Source organism: Chiloscyllium plagiosum, unplaced genomic scaffold (genome assembly GCF_037043375.1).
Source record: "Chiloscyllium plagiosum isolate Xiang-an unplaced genomic scaffold, Cpla_swu_hap1 HiC_scaffold_3, whole genome shotgun sequence".
Taxonomy (NCBI): domain Eukaryota; kingdom Metazoa; phylum Chordata; class Chondrichthyes; order Orectolobiformes; family Hemiscylliidae; genus Chiloscyllium; species Chiloscyllium plagiosum.
In genome coordinates, this window is record NW_028270141.1 from 21,516,685 (window position 1) to 21,536,449 (window position 19,765).

A 19,765-nucleotide genomic window follows, 5' to 3' on the forward strand; every position below is an offset into this window, starting at 1 on the left:
TCAATGCTACTTGATCAATGCTGCTTGAGAGCACTTGCCTCCTCATATTATTGGCTTCTGAACATACCCTTTTATAATGATTGGTTCTTAAATTCAGAAAAGTATATTTTCCTCTTCCCCTTCTTGGATCTCAACATTCAGTGTGCCCTGTTCAGCATTGCAGGAACCTTCGATATTTTTCGGAAGATAGCTACAAGCTGTCGGTAGCCCAAGATAATCTATTCCTACATAAGAATCTTAATTGATCTCTCCACAATTTCATATGAGCTGAATCAATCAGGAAGATTTCTGCACAAGCAGAAAGATCTGCTATTTTTAGTTAATATGGTTGCTAAAACCTATAAAACTTGCATGCCGTAATACTAAGTATAGGCATAATGCACAGCATACAGTCTTTACTTTCACTTTGATCCTAAGAAATAAAAGGAAAGATCAAACAGATTTCTGTAGGATCCTCAGACATTTAATAGTCCCGTAATGTGCAAATGATCAATCCTAATTTCACAATCAATTTCTCTTTTAGAGATTTAAAAAAAAAAGTTCTGCATAAACTCAGCAAGTCTGGAAGCATCGGGGGAAGGAAAAACTGAGTTAATGCTTCAACTTCAATGACTCCTCCTTTGGGAAGTCCTCTTTTCTATTTCATAAAGGACATAACTCTTAGTCAAAGCCAATTTCTAGATTACTTTTTGCAATTACTATGAAAGTAATTTGATCATCTTACACAATAAAACATCCTACAAGCATCAGATCAAAGAAAAACTAAATAATTAACTTGAATTTTAAACTAGTTTCTTACCCTTCTATTGAGTGCTGTTTTACTGCCAAGCTTGGTCAATTCTCCCAAGCTGTGTTGCGAAAGTTTTCGATCATTATCTTCATGCCAACCTGTAGCACAGTAATAAAAACTGTTAAACTGTATTTATACTCCCAGAACATGTGCAATACAGCTAGAATGATCATGAAATATACATTATAAATTTTCAGTCACTGATTATCTTCTTACTTGTACAGTCCGAGTTTCCAACATCTCCATTAGATGGCACTGCTGCAAAGGCCTTTTTTGTACTACTAAGCCCACGACTGTTCAGATAAACTGGCAGGTGGACTATATTCCTCATGTAGTCATGTCCATTTATATTAGAGTCTCGTAACACACTGTTCAGATTTTGATTTATTGCCTTTATAATGATATGTGGATCACTGGCAAAAATGGCAATAAAAGGACCTTTGGAAAACAGAACTCGTACCTAGAAAATAATTAAATGGCAAAGTTTTGGCACATTATTTTACGAAAAATTATCTATGCCCCACTTTACAATTTCAAACACAACTATGAAATCAGTACTTGTCAATGGCATCCATTCTACAAAAACTTTTTTTTCATATTTGTATCCATCAGCATCATTCTAGTTAATCCATCATATTTTACCTAATGCTTTGATATCCTTCTTATTATGTGCAACATTTAATTCAACATAATAATAGAATTACTGTGTTACGGAATTTCTTTATAGATTCATCACTATATACTAATATTTAAATTATCATGTACCATAAAGCCCAATATTTCATTAGTCTTTTTATGACTTTCACCTCAAACTACTGTTTTATTACATTTTGTAAATGTGAACCCGAAGGATTTTCTTTTATGGCTTTCCACGTTACTCAGTTTCCTTATCATCCAAGTATGATTATTATCTTCTCAACCAAAGAGTATATTTGCATATTTACTGACATTGAATTCCAGTTGCCACTTATCTGCCACTCCCATCAACTTATCTATATCCCTTTACAAAATGGAGTGAGAAAATTAAATGGTTTTTCAGTTCATCGAGTCTGTACTTTCTTTCAAAGAGGAGTTCAATTGCATCCCCCGCCATTTCTCTCCACACCCAACACACCTGCAATTTGTTTTCCTTCAAATATTTGTCCAGTTCCTTCAAAGGTTGCTATTGAATTTGTTTCCACCATCCTATCAGTTAGTGCATCCCAAATTCTAACCTATGAAAGTGTTAGCTATTTTCCTCATATCGCCTCTGACCTTTTGGACAAACACCTTAAATCTGTGCCCTCACTGTAACAATCCTATAGCCACTGAAAGCAATTTCTTGTCACTTCCTTTATTTAAATTCCTTCTGTCTTTTGTCAAATTTTCTCTGCTCAATGGAGACCAACCCAAGCATCTCAATTCTAACCATGTACTGTACCCCTTCAAACACAGAAACCACCAGTAAATCTCTTCTGTATTCTTTTCAAATCCTTCTAAAAGTATGATTGGACACAATGCTCCAATAAAGTATTGTTTTGTATTGGTTTTGAACAACTCCCTTGTTTTGTATTGCATGCCTCTATTTATTTATGCACGATCATCCCCTTGTTCTCTCAGGCTGTGCACTCCGTTAGCGTCGTTGAGCTTGTACGGTCTATCCTCATTCTTCCCACTGATACATTGAATTTCACCGACATGTTTCTGCCCATACTGTTTGCTTCTCTATATCCTCTTGAAGTCTATTACTATCATCCTCACAGTTGAGTACATGTCTATGTTTCATATCTCCTGCAATGTTCAATACGGTGCCCTTTATCCTCAAGTCTGAGCCACTAATTTCTACCAAGAACAGTGTTCCTCGTGTTGAATCCCAGGAACAACATCATATAACTCTCAAATCTGAAAAACAAGTATTCAAGACAACGCTGTTTTCTATCTCTGAACCAATTTTGTATCCATGCTGCTAATGGTCCTTTTATCTCACAGGCATTAATTTTGCTAACAAACCTATTGTACTTTTGAGAGTCAAAACATCATTATCTTCATTGTCCTCTGACATATAAATGGTGATTGAATGGTTACAGCACAGGAGGAGGTCATTCAGCCTATTGTGCCTATGCTGTCTCTCTGAAGAAGCAGTTTCCTTAGTATCATTCCACTATCCTCCCACAACCCTTATTGAGATGACATGTTTTTGTCAAATATTAAGTTTTCATTTACTGCCTGAAGACAGGCTTCCTTAAGGCAACTTTTATCTGACAAATGGACTTTGGTAAACTAAAAATTGGCAGAAAATTTGCATTACTATGTAGTGCTATTCTCTTGAGATGCAGGTCTATGGCACTCCTGTCTGACAATAAATGCCTGGTGATGTATAAACAGTTTGCTTTCTGCCTCAACAAAAAATGGCGATATTCACATATTCAGCCACGGAAGAATGAACATTCAGAAGTTAATTACTTGAATAAAACAATGAACTTTTGTAAGATGATTGTGCACATATGTGCTAATCAAAGCTACTTTTTGGAATATAAAAAATTAAACGTTGTGTTTTTGTTCAGAACACGTTTCAGCAGAAGACAACCAGTAGCTGAGGGGAGAAATTGCTGCTCCTTCTCTAACTAACATACAATCCTGTGTTGCAACTTGGTCTATGAGCAAACAGCAAATTCTACAGAAAGACTTCAATTTCCACAGCAGCATTTTCAGCAGGAAGATGACATATCAACTATGACTTTTAAAAACTGCCTCAGCTGAAAACTAAATCCTCTGGAACTATAACCAGAGAACTTGTTTATCTTTTTCGTTACTGAACGTCAATTTGGCCAAAGTTAAATCTTAAATTCCTTTACTCTGTAACTTGCATGTTTAGCAAGCTTAATTAGTGTGAAGGCTTGTCGAGATCAGAAATATTTTGCATGATCCAGTGAATTTATTAACTTAATCTTCACTGGGCACTCAGTTTATTTGACTTATCACGCCAGTGAGAAGGTAGCTGAATCAGCACATTATGAATAACAGTCACTCAAGGATCCCATGTGGCACTGCTGAATGGAAAATAAAGCCACAGTAACCAAGGTAGAACTCTGATAAACTAGTTGAACAGTTCTAATAATGAATTTTAATGGCTATAATTCTCTGCTCTGAATCAACTGGGGACAATACTTTGAAAATTGGGCAGATTGACTAGATCAGCAGTAGTACATTCCTTCCAGCACATAAAGAGTGTGGAACAAAGATAGGGAAAAGGAAAAAAAAGAGAGAGAGAGAGGGAAAGAGAAAGAGATGGAAGACAATATGTAAAAAAATTCAATCATTAATTAAAAGGAATAGAAGCTCCTGCATCTTACCAACTATTATCAATTGACTTTCACATAAAATGAACAATCTTAAATTTTTCTGACAGACTAATAGGTATCTAGTCAATAAGAAATTCAAAGTCATATCATTGCATTTATGCGATTGCAAGTATTGATCGTGAAACTTGTGGAATACAAATTGAAAAAAAAAACACAAGGAGAAACTCGACAGTAACTTTCTAAAAATTCCACATTTAACTGCACGTTTATGGATGTTAAAATTTACTCTTTAACAACAGTGAGTCAATAATTTCACTGCTATTCTAACTGCAAAACCCAGGTCAACTTAACCTATCCTTTTGGTTCAATAAGTACCTCGACTAAAATTATTGTCAGATTCAGGCATTATCTAACCAAACTCAATAATAGAAAATAAAAGTAAAATTAGACACAAACAACTTTTGTTTTAAAAATCTCTGAACCATTAAATTTAGTTTGTATCAGAGGTTGACAAATAACTTAATTGTGAAGGATTTTGTTAGCGTGCGAAAAATTACTTACAGTGTCTAGCATCTGCAGGACTTTATCTTGTTCACATGCATCCAATCCATCAATAACAACCACAAGTCGGGTTTGATTTTGAGTAAAACCATCAATAGACTTAGCCATCTGAGCCATGAGCTCCACTTCATTTTTCAGAACCTTTGGAAACAGATAATATTTTTCCAACAAATTATTCACCATTACAGATGAACACATACAAGTCAAAGCACAAGAAATTAATCAAAGGTTTAATTGTACAGTCAAGGTGTAGTCAGAAATGTATTTTCTTTCCAGTACTTTCTTTATTCCATTGAATTAAGCAGAGTTAAGGCATCAGAGGCTTTTCCCTGGCAATCTTCCAGCACATCTTTCACAAATATTCTTTGTGTGAGAGCTTAGACAGCAAATGCCATCAGCTAACTGCCAAGAAGAATATTATCATTAACCTTAGTCACAGTCATAGAGACCCACAGTACAGAAATACCCTTCAGGACATTGCTCAAACTGATGAAAACAACCACCTAACAATTCTAATCTCATTTTCCAGCACTTGGCCCACAGTCTTGTATGTCTTGGCATCACATGTGCACATCTAAGCCCTTTTTTAAAAACATTATGAGACTTTTGCCTCCCTTACAGGCAGGGAGTTTCAGGTTCCCACCATCCTCTGGGTGAATAAGATTTTCCTCACATCTCCTCTAATCTTTCTGCTCCTTACCTAAATCAATGATCCCTACATCTGGGGAAAAAATATTTTCCTGTCTACTCTATCTGTGCCCCATATAATTTAGGAATCTCAATCATGCTCCTTCTCAATCTCCTCTGCTGTAAGGAAAACAACCCCAATCTATCCAATCTCTCTTCATAACTGGAACTCTCTAGCCCAGACAGCATCCTGGTAAATTTCTTCACCCTCTTCAGTGCTACCATATCCCAGATTCCAGAACTCCACACAATGTTCCAGCTGGGGCCTATTCAGCATTTCAATTCGAGCATTACCTGCTCTTAAACTCAACGCCTCAGCCAAACAAGGCAAGTAAACCTTCTTAACCTCTTTATACACCTATCCTAATGCCTTAAGGGACCAGCGTGCATGCACACTAAGGTCCCCCTAATCATTGGTGCTTCCCAGGGTCGTATCATTCATTATTTATTTCTTTGCCTTGTTTGTCCTGTCCAAGTGCATCACCTCACATTTATCTAGATGGAATCCCATTTACAACTGCTCAGTTCATCTGACCAGCCTCTCTATAACCTTAGATTACTGGAGGTATCCTCCTCATTACTTAACACCCCGCCAATCTTTGATCTAAGCTTTCATGTAATATCCATGTCCAAAATCTCAGTAGCACAGAATTACTGGATAACAATCAGAAATAAAGATTTGTTCCTTTTCTTAGCTTTAGCGCTTCAGATCCAAGATTTGATACTGCTAATGTTTAACCAGCTCTCCTCCAGTCCTTCCAATGAGATCAATATGATTCAATATAGACAGGATCAAACTAGAAATAGTCTCCGCAGTGTGCCATTACCACCATGGGCAGTGCCTTTGGCAAAAGACCTTCAAACATGTTCATGTTGATTTATATTTAAAGTTTATAAGTCTACTTTCTAACCAGATTTGGAAAGTAAATCCCTATTTAATTGGATTTTCAATACTGGCCCTTGACACAATGATAGGTTAAATAGCTTCTTTCTACACTGCATCACTCCATTACTGTATTATTATTAACTTATTTGCAAATTGTGATAATTTGGCTTTCAGTAAATAGATGATAACATCCAGATTACCACGTTTTGGCTCACAAGTTTGTATACAAAATATAGATAGACAAGAAGAGGCTGTAACACAGTGGTAATGTTAGTGGACTAATAGTCCAGAATCTCAAGACTAAAATTCTAGGGACATGAGTTCAAATCCCAATATGGTAAATGATGAAATTCAATTTTAAAAAGTCTGGAATTAAAAACTGGTCCAATATATCTATGTAACCACTTGTCATAAATACCCATCTGTTTCACTAATTCCTGGTCTGACCTGCACGTGCATCCAGACCCACCGCAATATGGTTGACTCTTATGTCCCCTCAGAGCAATCAGGGATGGTCAACAAATGCTCCTACAGATCACTCACAGAACAATAATGTATAACAAGCTCAGAAGACATGCTATGCCCTAAAAGTGCTCTTGTTGATATTCAACAAGAGGCCATTGCTGCCCATTTCAATTAACTTATAAAGTGCACATCTGTCTCTAAAAGGATCAACTAAATAGCAGTTTTTATGGATAGGAATATAGTGGTATAGCGATTATACAGTGAAGTCATTGACTAAACTACTCACTTGGAACAAAACAGGGCAACGGGGAATGGGCAAAAATACCAGCCTTTCCAATAGCATTCAGGAATTAACAAAGTATTTGCTGATGGTGCACAATTTATTTACAGACCAGAATGATTTAGAGAACACAAAAAAGTGAAGCAATTATAAAATACCTGTATATACTAGACATACAAATTTACCAATAATCAAAATATTTTACAAGTAAAGTCTTTCACATTACACAAAGAATACTTACTTTCATAAAACCTTCAGGTTTTAGCTTATGAAGTTTTGAAGCTGCTAGTAAAACACGTTTTCTCTGAGAATGAAGAACAGAATCTAACACCTGCCACCAGGTATGGCAGTTAAGAACTAGTGCAAGACCAATGACACTGGCAATAGATATCAGGATGGCATTTACAGTCAAGTGCTCTTTGTCTGCCTTGAAGATGGCCAGCAACAAGACGCCAGCAACGAAGCAACACAAGATAAAAATGAAGATAACAAATGAAGGGATACAGCAGGTCTTTTTCCATTTCTTCACTCCTTTTTTACCTTTAAAAGAAAAACAAGCCAATTTAACCATTTTGTTTTGAATTCAACAATAATCTTAATTCTTTGAAATATTATTGATTCTTTCAAAAGGTTAAACACCTTGTTTTTAATATTCCTTACACTTTTAAAAAATTGGTTCATGTGATGTGGGCATCACAGATTAGACCAGTATTTATTGTCCATCTCTGGCTGACCAGAGGGGAGACAAACAAAACAAATTGTAGCCAATTCACTGAATCAAAGTAATCTTCAATTTTTCAAAAATTACCTTTGATGCTTAATTTATCATTGGTATTCTTTTTAAGATACCTTAAATTTACAGAATTCACTGGTTTGTCAATAAGGAAACATTGAAAAAAGATTCACAACCCGAATATGTACAGGGAATGCACCCAAAACATTAAGGCATGGAATTTTAATTCGTTTTCTGCTCAGATATTACAGCAATTTAGGTGGAATCAAACAAAAAAAAAGTACACTACAAAATTTAAAATATGACTTACACCTTGATCACATGCTCAAGTTTCCATAGTCAGTTACATTTACTTAAGTCAATTCCTCTCAATCAACCTCACTCACAAAACCTTCCGCACTCCAGACCACCATCGTAGTTTCTGACAACTGTGCCTGTTTGGGGGTGTTCTTCAAACTGATTCATTGTTATATTAATTCACTTAATGACCTGCAGTTAAGGTACCAGTTACCGTCTGAAGCCTCACTCCAGTCAGTTTCTCAAAACTAATATTATAGTTACTTTAAATTACATTAAACAAGCTCAATTTAGGGCTCCTCTGGCACAGTGGTAGTGTCTGATCTAGAAGCCCCATGTTCAAGTCCCACTTGCTCTAGCGGTGTGTCATAACATGAATGAACAGACTGCTATAACAAAAAATTTAAACTCACTGAATTTTAATCAAGTAATTTTCCCTTGGTCAATATACCTGTGACCAGCAGTACTTGGTGCAGGTGGCTTAGATTAATTTAGTTTAATAACCTTAAGGTACTTTTGGCCATTTTTTTAGTCAATAGTCAATTCAATTACATATCAGAACTGATTCAAAGGAGATTTTGCATTTAGAGAAAATTATTTCCACAGGAACCTGGATATAACCATGACTGTCAAAACAAGAGATTTGTGGCACATTTCTCAGTTGCACTCCTACCTAAAATTCCAAAACTAAATCTGAACACACCAGGTGTTCCTACCACCTTGTCCCAAAGCAAACATTCTAATTAGAAAAAACTGAACATTAGTGTGAAACAGTGCTCACAATCACCCAAGCTCTGGCTTGACAAATCTTCTATCAAATTGACTTGAACAGTGCAGTACACTCCAACAATAAATTCCTATTACATTTGATCTGTGGGTTAGATCCCAACTATCATGACTCACTGGAGTAGCATACTGGAAGTCGAGGCCCAATATTCCCAACTCATCATAAAAGTTAAAGAAGTTCCTCAATTTATTAGATTAGATTAGATTAGATTAGATTAGATTACAGTGTGGAAACAGGCCCTTCGGCCCAACAAGTCCACACCGACCCGCCGAAGCGAAACCCACCCATACCCCTACATTTACCCCTTACCTAACACTACGGGCAATTTAGCATGGCCAATTCACCTGACCCTGCACATCTTTGGACTGTGGGAGGAAACCGGAGCACCCGGAGGAAACCCACGCAGACACGGGGAGAACGTGCAAACTCCACACAGTCAGTCGCCTGAGTCGGGAATTGAACCCGGGTCTCTGGCGCTGCGAGGCAGCAGTGCTAACCACTGTGCCACCGTGCCGCCCACTATCTGGCTTTCGGAACTAGATTGCTTGAAAGATTGGATCGGGATTCTTATTGAACAAGATTCACTACTTATAAAAAGCAATTAGACTCTAGCTACAGGCAGATAGTTGTAACCTTTGGAAATCTAACTCTAATTAAAATTCTAATCCCCTTAAAAACTCCCCCTTTACACACACACAAACATGATAGCTATATGAACAGTGTTTAAAAAATAATTATGGCAGAGGGGAAAAACTGGAAAGATAATTCAGTAGCCTTCATTCCAGGTACTGTGTCTTTATGACTCTTGGATTGGCCAGCACGTTCTTTAATTGTCCTTATCTGGATTGCTCCACTGGCTCCTAAGAGACACAAAGTGGCTGGTGCCCTCATAAAAAAAATTCTGACTTATCAGTTAAGAGCCACAGATTACAACTGTTTCAGGAGAGATGGAACTGGCTTACTTCAGGTTTATGGTCAGTTTTGACTGCAGAGAATATGCAGACCATTCCCTAACTGGGGAAAAAGTTGAACACCTCTCTCTCTAAAACTTGTTCCCCCAGCTCCAAACTAAGCAGTTATCTGAAAACTTATATTATAGTCGTTGCTAGGCAAAAAGGTGTCTGTAATTGATAAATAGCTACTAGTTCATAGGCCAATCAACTTCTTGTTGCCAGTAAAAGCTGCAGGGGTACACCCACTCGTCCTCAAACTTTCTACAACTAAACTTCAATTAGTGTTATCCAAACAGCTATTTATAATGCTTGCCAGTGTCAGGCTTCCTGTTTTTCAAAAAATGTAGCATCCTTACAAAACACTGGATTTTACTAGTTTTCTCTCTCATTTCAAGACCACAGTTTTCTTTTTAAGAAAAACACAAAAAACCCCACTATTCTTACACAATTCAAGGTAATGACTCAGATCCTGAGGTCATTCAGTCTCACCCAGAACACAAAGACGTTGCCAAAGCAAGCAGAATCATTTTAAACATGTCAGTGACAGATTCAGTGGTATTGAGGTCAAGCATCAGTATGTTTTTACTAAGTCACACAGCAAGTCCAAGGAACCATACAGCCTATACCTGCTCCTGTGTGTTATGGCTTTCTACAAAAAAATTAGTATTCAATGGTTTCTAGGAATTATAGCTTTGTGCAGTTCCTTAGGTGCAATTTTCAGATGTGAAATTAGATCACATGCCTGTGTTTGCTCAGCAAGTATAAAAGGTCTCATGGCAAATTTTCAGAAAAGACCAAAATTCTCCTGATCCTAATCATACATCCTCCCTCAGCCAATTGTAGTAAAGTCAGAAATTGTGGTGCTGGAAAAGCACAGCCGGTCAGGCAGCATCCAAGGAGCAGGAGAATCAATGTTTCGAGCATAAGCTCTTCAACAGGAATTCATGATGAACAGCTTATGCTTGAAACATCAACTCTCCTGTTCCTCAGATGCTGCCTGACAGGCTGTGCTTTTCCTGCACCGCACTTTTTGATTCTGATCTCCAGTCCTCACTTTCTCACAATTGTACTAAAGGCAGCTTAATATGCCTGTTATTTAAATACACTAAATTCCCAGAAAGAGCACAAGTTATGTGGCAATGTAAACTGTGAGAACACAAGGATTTACAGTGGAATATAGATATGCTCATTAATGGGAGGAAAGGTAGCAGATGAATATTATTTGTAAAATTGTGACATTATTTGCTCAAGTTGAGGTTATGAAAACAGAAGTTTTGAATGACTGATCTTCAAAGGGATTTGGATGCTATTGTACAAGAAACATATGTACATGAAGAGAGCTCAAGCAAGCAGGTGTCTTTTATTGCAAGAGGTATGGAGTACAAGAGCAAAGTGATTTGTTGCAATTGTACAGGCCTTTGATGAAATCATACTTGGAATAGTGTTTTGGTCTCCTTATCCAAGGAAAGATACTTTGAGGGAGTTCACCTAAAGTTCAATGAACTGATTTTTGGGACTGATCTCCTGTAGAGATTGTCCTAAAATAAAGTGGACAGTGCCTGTATTCCCGAGCATTTAGAAGAATGAAAGGCGATTCATTGAAACATGAGATTTTGAATGGTTTTGACATGGTAGCTGTTCAGGGCTGTTTTCTCCAACGGGAAGTCCAGAACCTCAGAACAGAGTCGAAGGATATGGAGTCTTTCACTTAAGTCTAAAATGAGGGCAAATTTCTTCTTGAAAGATTGTGAATCTTTAGAATTCTCTATCCCAGAGGACTGGAGATGTTCAGTATTTGGTATGGTTAAGACTGAAACTGAATTTTTTAGACTGAGGGAAACAAGAGATACAAGAATTGGGCAGCAAAGCGATATTGAAGTCAAAGATCAGCTATGATCTTATTAAATCTCAGAGCAGACTCAAGGAACCATACAACTTATATTTGCTCCTACATGTTGTGGCCGAACAGAGCAATTTGTGTTACCTGGCGCACACTGGGACCAGGTTCTGCTGGTAAATAGAAATTACTGGCTAGTGACCGTGATCGTATTTGGCAATGATAATGTACAATGCCTAATGTTTTCTCTTGTTCAGTAGTGGCCATTACTCCCATTAAGTGGCAGTGAGTGTCAGAATGTCACAACAGGATTATGCAAAAGCACTCAGGTGCCAGCTAGAACATCTTCTGCTGTTGAAGTGTGCATTTACATCAGGGGACTGGGGGCAAATTCAGAGATGTCAGACTGTAAAGAATTCTGGTTTACAGGATGGCGTTAATTTTACCATAGATCACGTTTGCATATGGGAATCTGAAACACTAATTGCCTGTTTCAGTCACAGGTGTGGTCACGTTTATTTTGCCTTCACCAGTACCTTTCCAGTGCATAATGTACTTATACACACAGACAGCTATACCACGTGCACAGGCATGAATATTTCCATTTCTAGAAGTTTAAACATTGATGTGGATTATATACATTATTGACATTTTCAAGAGATCCAAAACTTTCTTTGCAGAACCCATCACAGTACTTTTTTTAAAAATGTAAAATAAAACAAAGATGAAGCATCACTGCAGCCGAAACATAAACTCTGCTTTCTACCCATAGATGCTGCAGACCAGCTGAGTTTAGCCAGCAATTTCTTTTTTGTTTCATGAATGTGAAATAGCTCCCACATGAATATGTATCATGTGACAACAATATATTTCCCATTGCAGATTAATACCTTGTGTATCATCAGTCTTAAAGACTCTAAAAAGTCTTGTTGCCAAAAAACCAAACTCTCTTTCACAAGCATCAGAAAGGGTTGCAATCATTTCAGCCATAGAAGTTTCTCCACCAACACTTGACAGCCTGTTGTAGTCTGTGAAAAGAAATCTTTTGAACAGAAAAAGAGGAATGTTAAAAATGAATTGAATAAATTAATTGAAACACTAAGGGCAACATTAGAGGTTATAAAATGTTAAAATGCATTTGAATTATTCCAAACATAAATGCTTTGTTGTAAAAAAGAAAACAAGGGTAGAGAATTTTTTAAAAATTGAACAAATTTGTTAGGTCTAAGTCTAAAAGCTAAATTGTTATAAAGGTGATTCAGTAGCAAAAGCAACTCGAGTGCAAGGCTTTGTTCAATTAGTAAAATGGACAAATCCATCAGGAAAATGAAATAATGACCAAACGTTTAAAACTTAAAATCAGCATGAGTGACGAAAGAAGGCAATGGCCTGATTCTGTAGTATAATTTCTATACATTTTTATGAAGGTAAAGAAAAAAATATTCAAAAGACTGAAAGGAGGCAATACCAGTAGTAGGTTTTCCTTCAACGATTTATTCCTAATGTAGCTTAGGACCACATAAAACAGCCAAAGAATTGGAGTGACTTAACTATAATCTAATGGAAGAATATTCCTTAAAAAGTAATCAGTCAAAATAGGTATCTCATGAAAATAATTGAAACTTACTAAATATTATGAAATACAGCAAAATGAAAACCTAATGTGAAGGGTGGAAGTTTTCTTCAATCTATTCTCCAAAAGAAGATTCTTTCCTCACAAGGAAGCAAAGACCATCATATCAAAGTTGCTTATGGAAAATCTTAATTCACCAAAGTGCAGAGCATCCTTATAAGATATAGGGGCAGAGTTAGGCCATTCGGCCCATCAAGTCTGCTCAGCCATTTGATCATGGCAGATATGCTCCTCATCCCCATTTTCCTGCCTTCTCCCCATAACCCTTCAACCCATTATCAATTTATTAAATCTGTCTAAACTCCTCCTTAAATTTACTCACTGTCCAGCATCCACCACACTTCTACAGATTCACAAGCCTTTGGGAGAAGTAATTTCTCCTCAACTATGCTTGAAATTTGCTACTCCTTATCCTAAGACTATGACCTCTTGTCCTCAAGAGGAAGCATTTGCTCCACATTTATTTTGCCCACACCTTTTATCATCTTGGATAACTCAATGTGATATCCCCTCATTCTTCTAAATTCCAGACAGTATAGGCATAAACTGTTCAATCTTTCTTCATAAAACAAAGTCCTTATCTCTAGAATCAATCGAGTGAACTTCCTCTGAATTGCCTCCAATGCCCCTACATCTTTCCTCAAATAAGGGGACCAAAACTGTGCACAATACTCCAGGTGCAGTCTCAACAATGCCTTGAATAGTTGCAACAATACTTTCTTAACTTTATATTCTATTCCTTTAGCTATAAAAGCCAACATTCCACTCACTTTCTTCATAGAACATAGAACATAGAAGAATACAGCGCAGTACAGGCCCTTTGGCCCTCGATGTTGCGCCGATCCAAGCCCAATTAGATTACATACAGTGTGGAAACAGGCCCTTCGGCCCAACAAGTCCACACCGCCCCGCCGAAGCGCAACCCACCCATACCCCTACATTTACCCCTTACCTAACACTACGGACAATTTAGCATGGCCAATTCACCTGACCTGCACATCTTTAGACTGTGGGAGGAAACCGGAGCACCCGGAGGAAACCGACGCAGACACGGGGAGAACGTGCAAACTCCACACAGTCAGTCGCCTGAGGCGGGAATTGAACCCGGGTCTCTGGTGCTGTGAGGCAGCAGTGCTAACCACTGTGCCACCGTGCTGCTAGTTTTCTGTGACTCATGAATGAGGACACCCAGATCCCTCTGCACTGCAGCACGCCAAAGACACTCCCCATTTAGATAATAGGTTACCCTTCCATTTTTCCAACCAAAATGCATGACCTTACACTTATCCAAGTTAAACTCCATCTGCCAAATTTTGGCCAGCTCTCCTAACCTCTCTCTATCCATTTGTAAGCTTATTTCCTAACTACAATTTATCATCCAACCTATTTTTGTGTCATCTACAAATTTGGTTATAGCACCTTCTATCCTTGTACTCAAGTTGTTAATGTAGATTGTAAATACTGGAGTCCAAGGACTGAACCCTGTGGCACCACACCAGTTACATGTTGCCTTCCAGCCAAAAAAAACATCTGGGTGTCCTCATCCTGAGTCTGTCTTTTGTCCATCAGCCAGTCACCTATCCAAGCTAATAAATTACCCCTAATCCCATATGATTCAACTTTGTGAATTAACCTTTTGTGATACATCTTATCAAACATCTTCCAGGATTCCCATTACCACTCTGCTTGTTACATCTTTGAAGAACTTGAGCAAATTAGTCAAACATGACTTGCCCTTCATAAAACCATGCTGACTCTGATGGATAGTGTTTTGACTTTCCAAATGTCCTGATATTGCTTGCTTGATAATTGATTCTAACATTTTCCCAACAACAGATGTTAAACTAACTGGTTTGTAATTTCCCTCCCTTTCTGAATAAGAGTATTACATTAGCATTTTTCCAATCCACTTGAACCTTTCCAGTGTCCAGTGAATTTTAGAATATTGTAACGAGTGGCTCCACTATCTTTGCTGCCAATTCCTTTAAATACCTTAGGACAAAGGCCATCAGGCCTGCAGACCTTGTCTGCCCTCAATCCTAATAGTTTGCGAGTATCTTTTCCCTATCGATGTTGACTGTTCTCAATTCTACCCTTTCTATTGCGTCTGAAATAACAGTTCTATTGTCCTCCACTGTGAAAACCGAGGCAAAGTACTGATTTAGCATCTGTCCATTTCACTGTTCCCCACTATTAACTCTCCAGTTTCATCTTCAAAGGTACCAACATCGATGGATAAGGGCCTGTACTGTGCTATATATGTTCTATATTAGCAACTTTCTTTCTAATACATCTAGAGAAGCTTTTGCTATCCTTTTCGATATGTTGCACTAGTTTTCTTTTGTCATTTACCATAGTTCTTTTATTAATTTTTTAGTATCCCTTTATGTTTGAAAGTTTCCCAATCTTCCAGCCTGCCACTGGCCTTTGCAATATAGTATACCTTAGTTTTTGACTTTATATTGTCCTTGACCTCCTTGTTTAGCCATGGATTTTTTTTTTTTAACTGTCCTTACTATCTTTCTTCCTCACTGGGATATATTTTAGTTGCGAGGAGCTGAATATCTCCTTAAACAACTGCCACTGCTCATCTACTGCCTTAATTTTAGCTTTCTTGTCCAATCTATTCAGGCCAAAATCTGTCCTCATGCCTATGTAAATTTCCTTTTTAATTCCAGAACATTACTGTGGGACTTCACTTTCTCACCCCCAAACTGAATTTTGAATTCGATCATACTATGATCACTACTCCCTATAGAGGATCCTTAATTATGGTGTCATCAACTAATCTTTCTTCTTTACACAACACCATATCCAGGGTAGCCTGCTCCCTGGTTGGTTCCACAACATTTTGCCAAGAACCAATCTCTAATACACTAAATGAATCTTGAACATAGATTGGAAGAATCAAATTGGCATGTTAAATCACCCATGATTATCGACATACCTTCCTTGCAAGCCTCTAATATTTCCCGGTTTATACAGTACCCTACTGTGGAATTACTGTTTAGGGACCTATAGATTACTCCTCCTAGGTACTTCTTTCCTTCGTTATTTGTTATTTCTATCCAGACTTATTCCACATCTTGATCTCCTGTGCTTATGTCATTTCTCATCACAGCACAAATCCCTTCCTTCACCAGTAAAGCTACGCTACCTCATTTTCTTCAAAGTGTTAAAGCATCAACAGTGCTTGTTAGAAGTATTTTCACAAATAGTATTATGGCCCTGAAATTCCAGTCAGGAAAGTAGACATTGCAGCAGTGTAGACTGGAGACATGCAATAGTACCACCAAAATCCAGACGCAACTGACTCCACAGGAATCGTCTAGGAAATTAGAGATTTCCTTAGGGCAACTGCCTTCCAGCAGAAGTCCCACTTTGAGTTACAGTTGGAGATTTCAGAAGATCCTAAGTCCCTTAAGCTTAAAAATTACCCAGGAAATGTTAATTGCCTTAAAACTGAATTTGACTTCAGGGTAGCTATTAATTGAACCTCCAACTCACAAAGGACACTCTCTCTGCTCCACTGACACCAACAGCCCATCAGACTTCCTCAACCTAACTGTTCACCACTCCCCACTGCACTAGCCACTACCATCTGCCAACATCCCTCTGATCTCACCAGAGACCAGAGCACACCTGATTAGACAATCCTGCTCACTCCATCACCCCAACATCATACATCCAAACTATGCTGAATACTCCAACTCATCTGACACCTTAATCCCTTGCACTTGCTCCACCAACCCTTCCTTACCCACTTAGCAACTCATTCCTGCATGTCACTCTTCCCCATCCTTGTCTTCTCTCGTTAATTTTCGAAGGAGTGCGACTTTTAAATTGGAGAATGCGGCATTTACTGCAGAAACGTGAGTGCAGTTTCTACGCAAATCCATTCTGTTCTTGTTAGTGGATTCCTTTATACTGCTTTCTGTAGAGAAGACTCTTGGCTAGAAAATTAGATTACAGATTAGATTACTTACAGATTAGATTACTTACAGTGTGGAAACAGGCCCTTCAGCCCAACAAGTCCACACCGACCCGCCGAAGCACAACCCACCCAGACCCATTCCCCTACATTTACCCTTTCACCTAACATACGGGCAATTTAGCATGGCCAATTCACCTAACTTGCACATTTTTGGATTGTGGGAGGAAACCGGAGCACCCGGAGGAAACCCATACAGACACGGGGAGAATGTGCAAACTCCACACAGAGAGTCGCCTGATCTACAAGTGTATTTTTTTTTGGTTGGAGAATCTGATCCACTATTATTAACCAAAGGAAATAACTTTCCAACTCTGCCAAATGACCTCTTTAATTGCCGGTGGATAATTGTATCCAGTGAACATGACTATACAATGATCAAAAACAAAATTCTGCTTTCTACACTGCAAGATGTACAGTGCAGGTGCTGTTTTCTCCTCGGAAATCTATGAGTAAAAAGTCAGTTCCTTTATAATCCTCAAGTTGGTGCAATCTCTACCACAAAAAAAAGTGATGAGAATTAGCATCTTGTAAATTGGACCAATGATTCAGGAACACATTTTTGCCGTTTGTCAATCTTATGATGATCATTTCCAGAAAATTGATGTTGATAAAATGTGGAGCTGGCAAAAGCACAACAGATCAAGCAGCATGAGAAGAGCAAGAGAGTTGACACTTCCGGCAGACCCTTCATCAGTTCTGAAACATTTGCTGGAAATGTCGACTCTCTTGCTCTTCTGATGCTGCTTTATCTGCTGTGCTTTTCCAAGCTCCACATTTATCGACTCTGACTTCCCCACATCTGCAGTCCTCACTGTCTCCAAGTTCCAGAAGAGTGATGGCTGAGCAACAAATGAGAAGTTCCAAAGTTCCTAGGGTCTGTATCCTTAACCTGGAAAACGTTTAAGCTAAGTACAGACCTGCGAGAAATTAAGTGTTTCTCAGCTATGTTCTAGAAAAACATGGCAATCAAGTTGCTGTGCAATGCAGTGGAGGGAAAAAAAAACTTATGTACCTACAATGACAGAATGTAATGAGAAAACATTAAAGTGTCTCTTAAGTTACACTCTTAAAAACAGTCATGTCAGAAACGGCTACCAATAATTTTGAGTTGACGACTCATCAAAAACACCACAAGATGAAGAATTGGACTGGAAACACATCATAGTTTAAAAGATATATTCATGAACAACCAAGACACTCAAGAAATGATAGACATTTAAATTATTTGCAGTTCTAAAGAACAAACTTAGTAAGCAATGTATTTTCAGTCTTATTCTAAACTATCTCAGTTCACTAATTTTTCTTCAAACTATACAATGGCATGTGGAGAGCAATGAGCAAAGATAGCATCCAAGATTGTTAAAAGAATTTATGGAAACATCAGGACCGAGAAAGCATTATTGAATGGCTGTTAAAATTGCCCTTTACCTGACAGGCAAGGCTTTGGAGGTCTGTTCTGGTAGTTCTGGTGGATTCACAAACATCAGTTTAAGCAACAGTTCCAGATAGCTGATTTGCCGTGCAAGTTTGGTACTCAATACCCAGACCCAATTCCAATTTTCTCCCTCTTGTCGACCACCAAAGTAAACAATTGCTTTGAAAATGAAAAAAAAAACAATGCTTAAATATGATGAATTCTGTTACAGTTAAGATCACAAGCACTGTAGCGTAATCTTATACCTTTGAGGAATGTCAATCAAAAACTGGATGGAGTTGTTGGACAATTACTGGGAAAAATTACATACAAGAATACATAAAATGTTAAACACACTTAGAAAAACATTATCATATAATCCTTCCTGTTCTCCGGCAGTAGGTATGGACAAAATCCAACACTCCACTAAAAAAAAATACATTAAATGTGTGGATTCTAGAGAAGATTACCAGTTGGGAACAATGTTTAAAAGGAGACTAAAAATGAAGATACTAAAGAAAATGCTACATCTCACTGGGGTTAGGTGCTGGAAATTAATTCCTGCAATTTCTGGGAATGTCACAAAAGATATAGCTGTGGTTCTGTTCGCCGAGCTGGAAGTTTTTGTTGCAAACGTTTAGTCCCCTGTCTAGGTGACATCCTCAGTGCTTGGGAGCCTCCTGTGAAGCGCTTCTGTGGTGTTTCCTCCAGTATTTATAGTGGCCTGTCCCTGCCATTCCGGTTGTCAGTTTCAGCTGTCCGCTGTAGTGGCCGGTATATTGGGTCCAGGTCTATGTGTTTGTTGATGAAGTTTGTGGATGAGTGCCAAGCTTCTAGGAATTCCCTGGCTGTTCTTTGTTTCGCTTGCCCTATAATGGTAGTGTTGTCCCAGTCAAATTCATGTTGCTTATCGTCTGCGTGTGTGGCTACTAGGGATAGCTGGTTGTGTCGTTTGGTGGCTAGTTGATGTTCGTGGATGCGGATCATTAGCTGTCTTCCTGTTTGTCCTATACAGTGTTTTGTGCAGTCCTTGCATGGGATTTTGTGCACTACGTTAGTTTTGCTCATGCTGGGTATCGGGTCCTTAGTTTTGGTGAGTTGTTGTCTGAGAGTGGCTGTTGGTTTGTGTGCTGTTATAAGTCCTAGTGGTCGCAGTAGTCTGGCTGT

General features: G+C 38.1%; 1 protein-coding gene across 10 annotated transcripts in view; it reads right to left on the reverse strand.

Annotated features, from left to right (window-relative positions):
- The window catches only part of kidins220b (kinase D-interacting substrate 220b), a 152,593-nt gene that overhangs the window by 54,411 nt on the left and 78,417 nt on the right, over positions 1–19,765 (reverse strand). For all 10 annotated transcript variants that reach the window (XM_043678261.2, XM_087977882.1, XM_043678271.2 and 7 more), the window contains exons 15-20: positions 18,613–18,778; positions 12,448–12,599; positions 7,192–7,490; positions 4,633–4,773; positions 1,007–1,250; positions 800–888 (exon numbers count right to left, since the gene is read on the reverse strand). In XM_043678261.2, the coding sequence (XP_043534196.2) occupies positions 800–888; positions 1,007–1,250; positions 4,633–4,773; positions 7,192–7,490; positions 12,448–12,599; positions 18,613–18,778 (1,091 nt within the window). The remainder of the gene's footprint in view (positions 1–799; positions 889–1,006; positions 1,251–4,632; positions 4,774–7,191; positions 7,491–12,447; positions 12,600–18,612; positions 18,779–19,765) is intronic.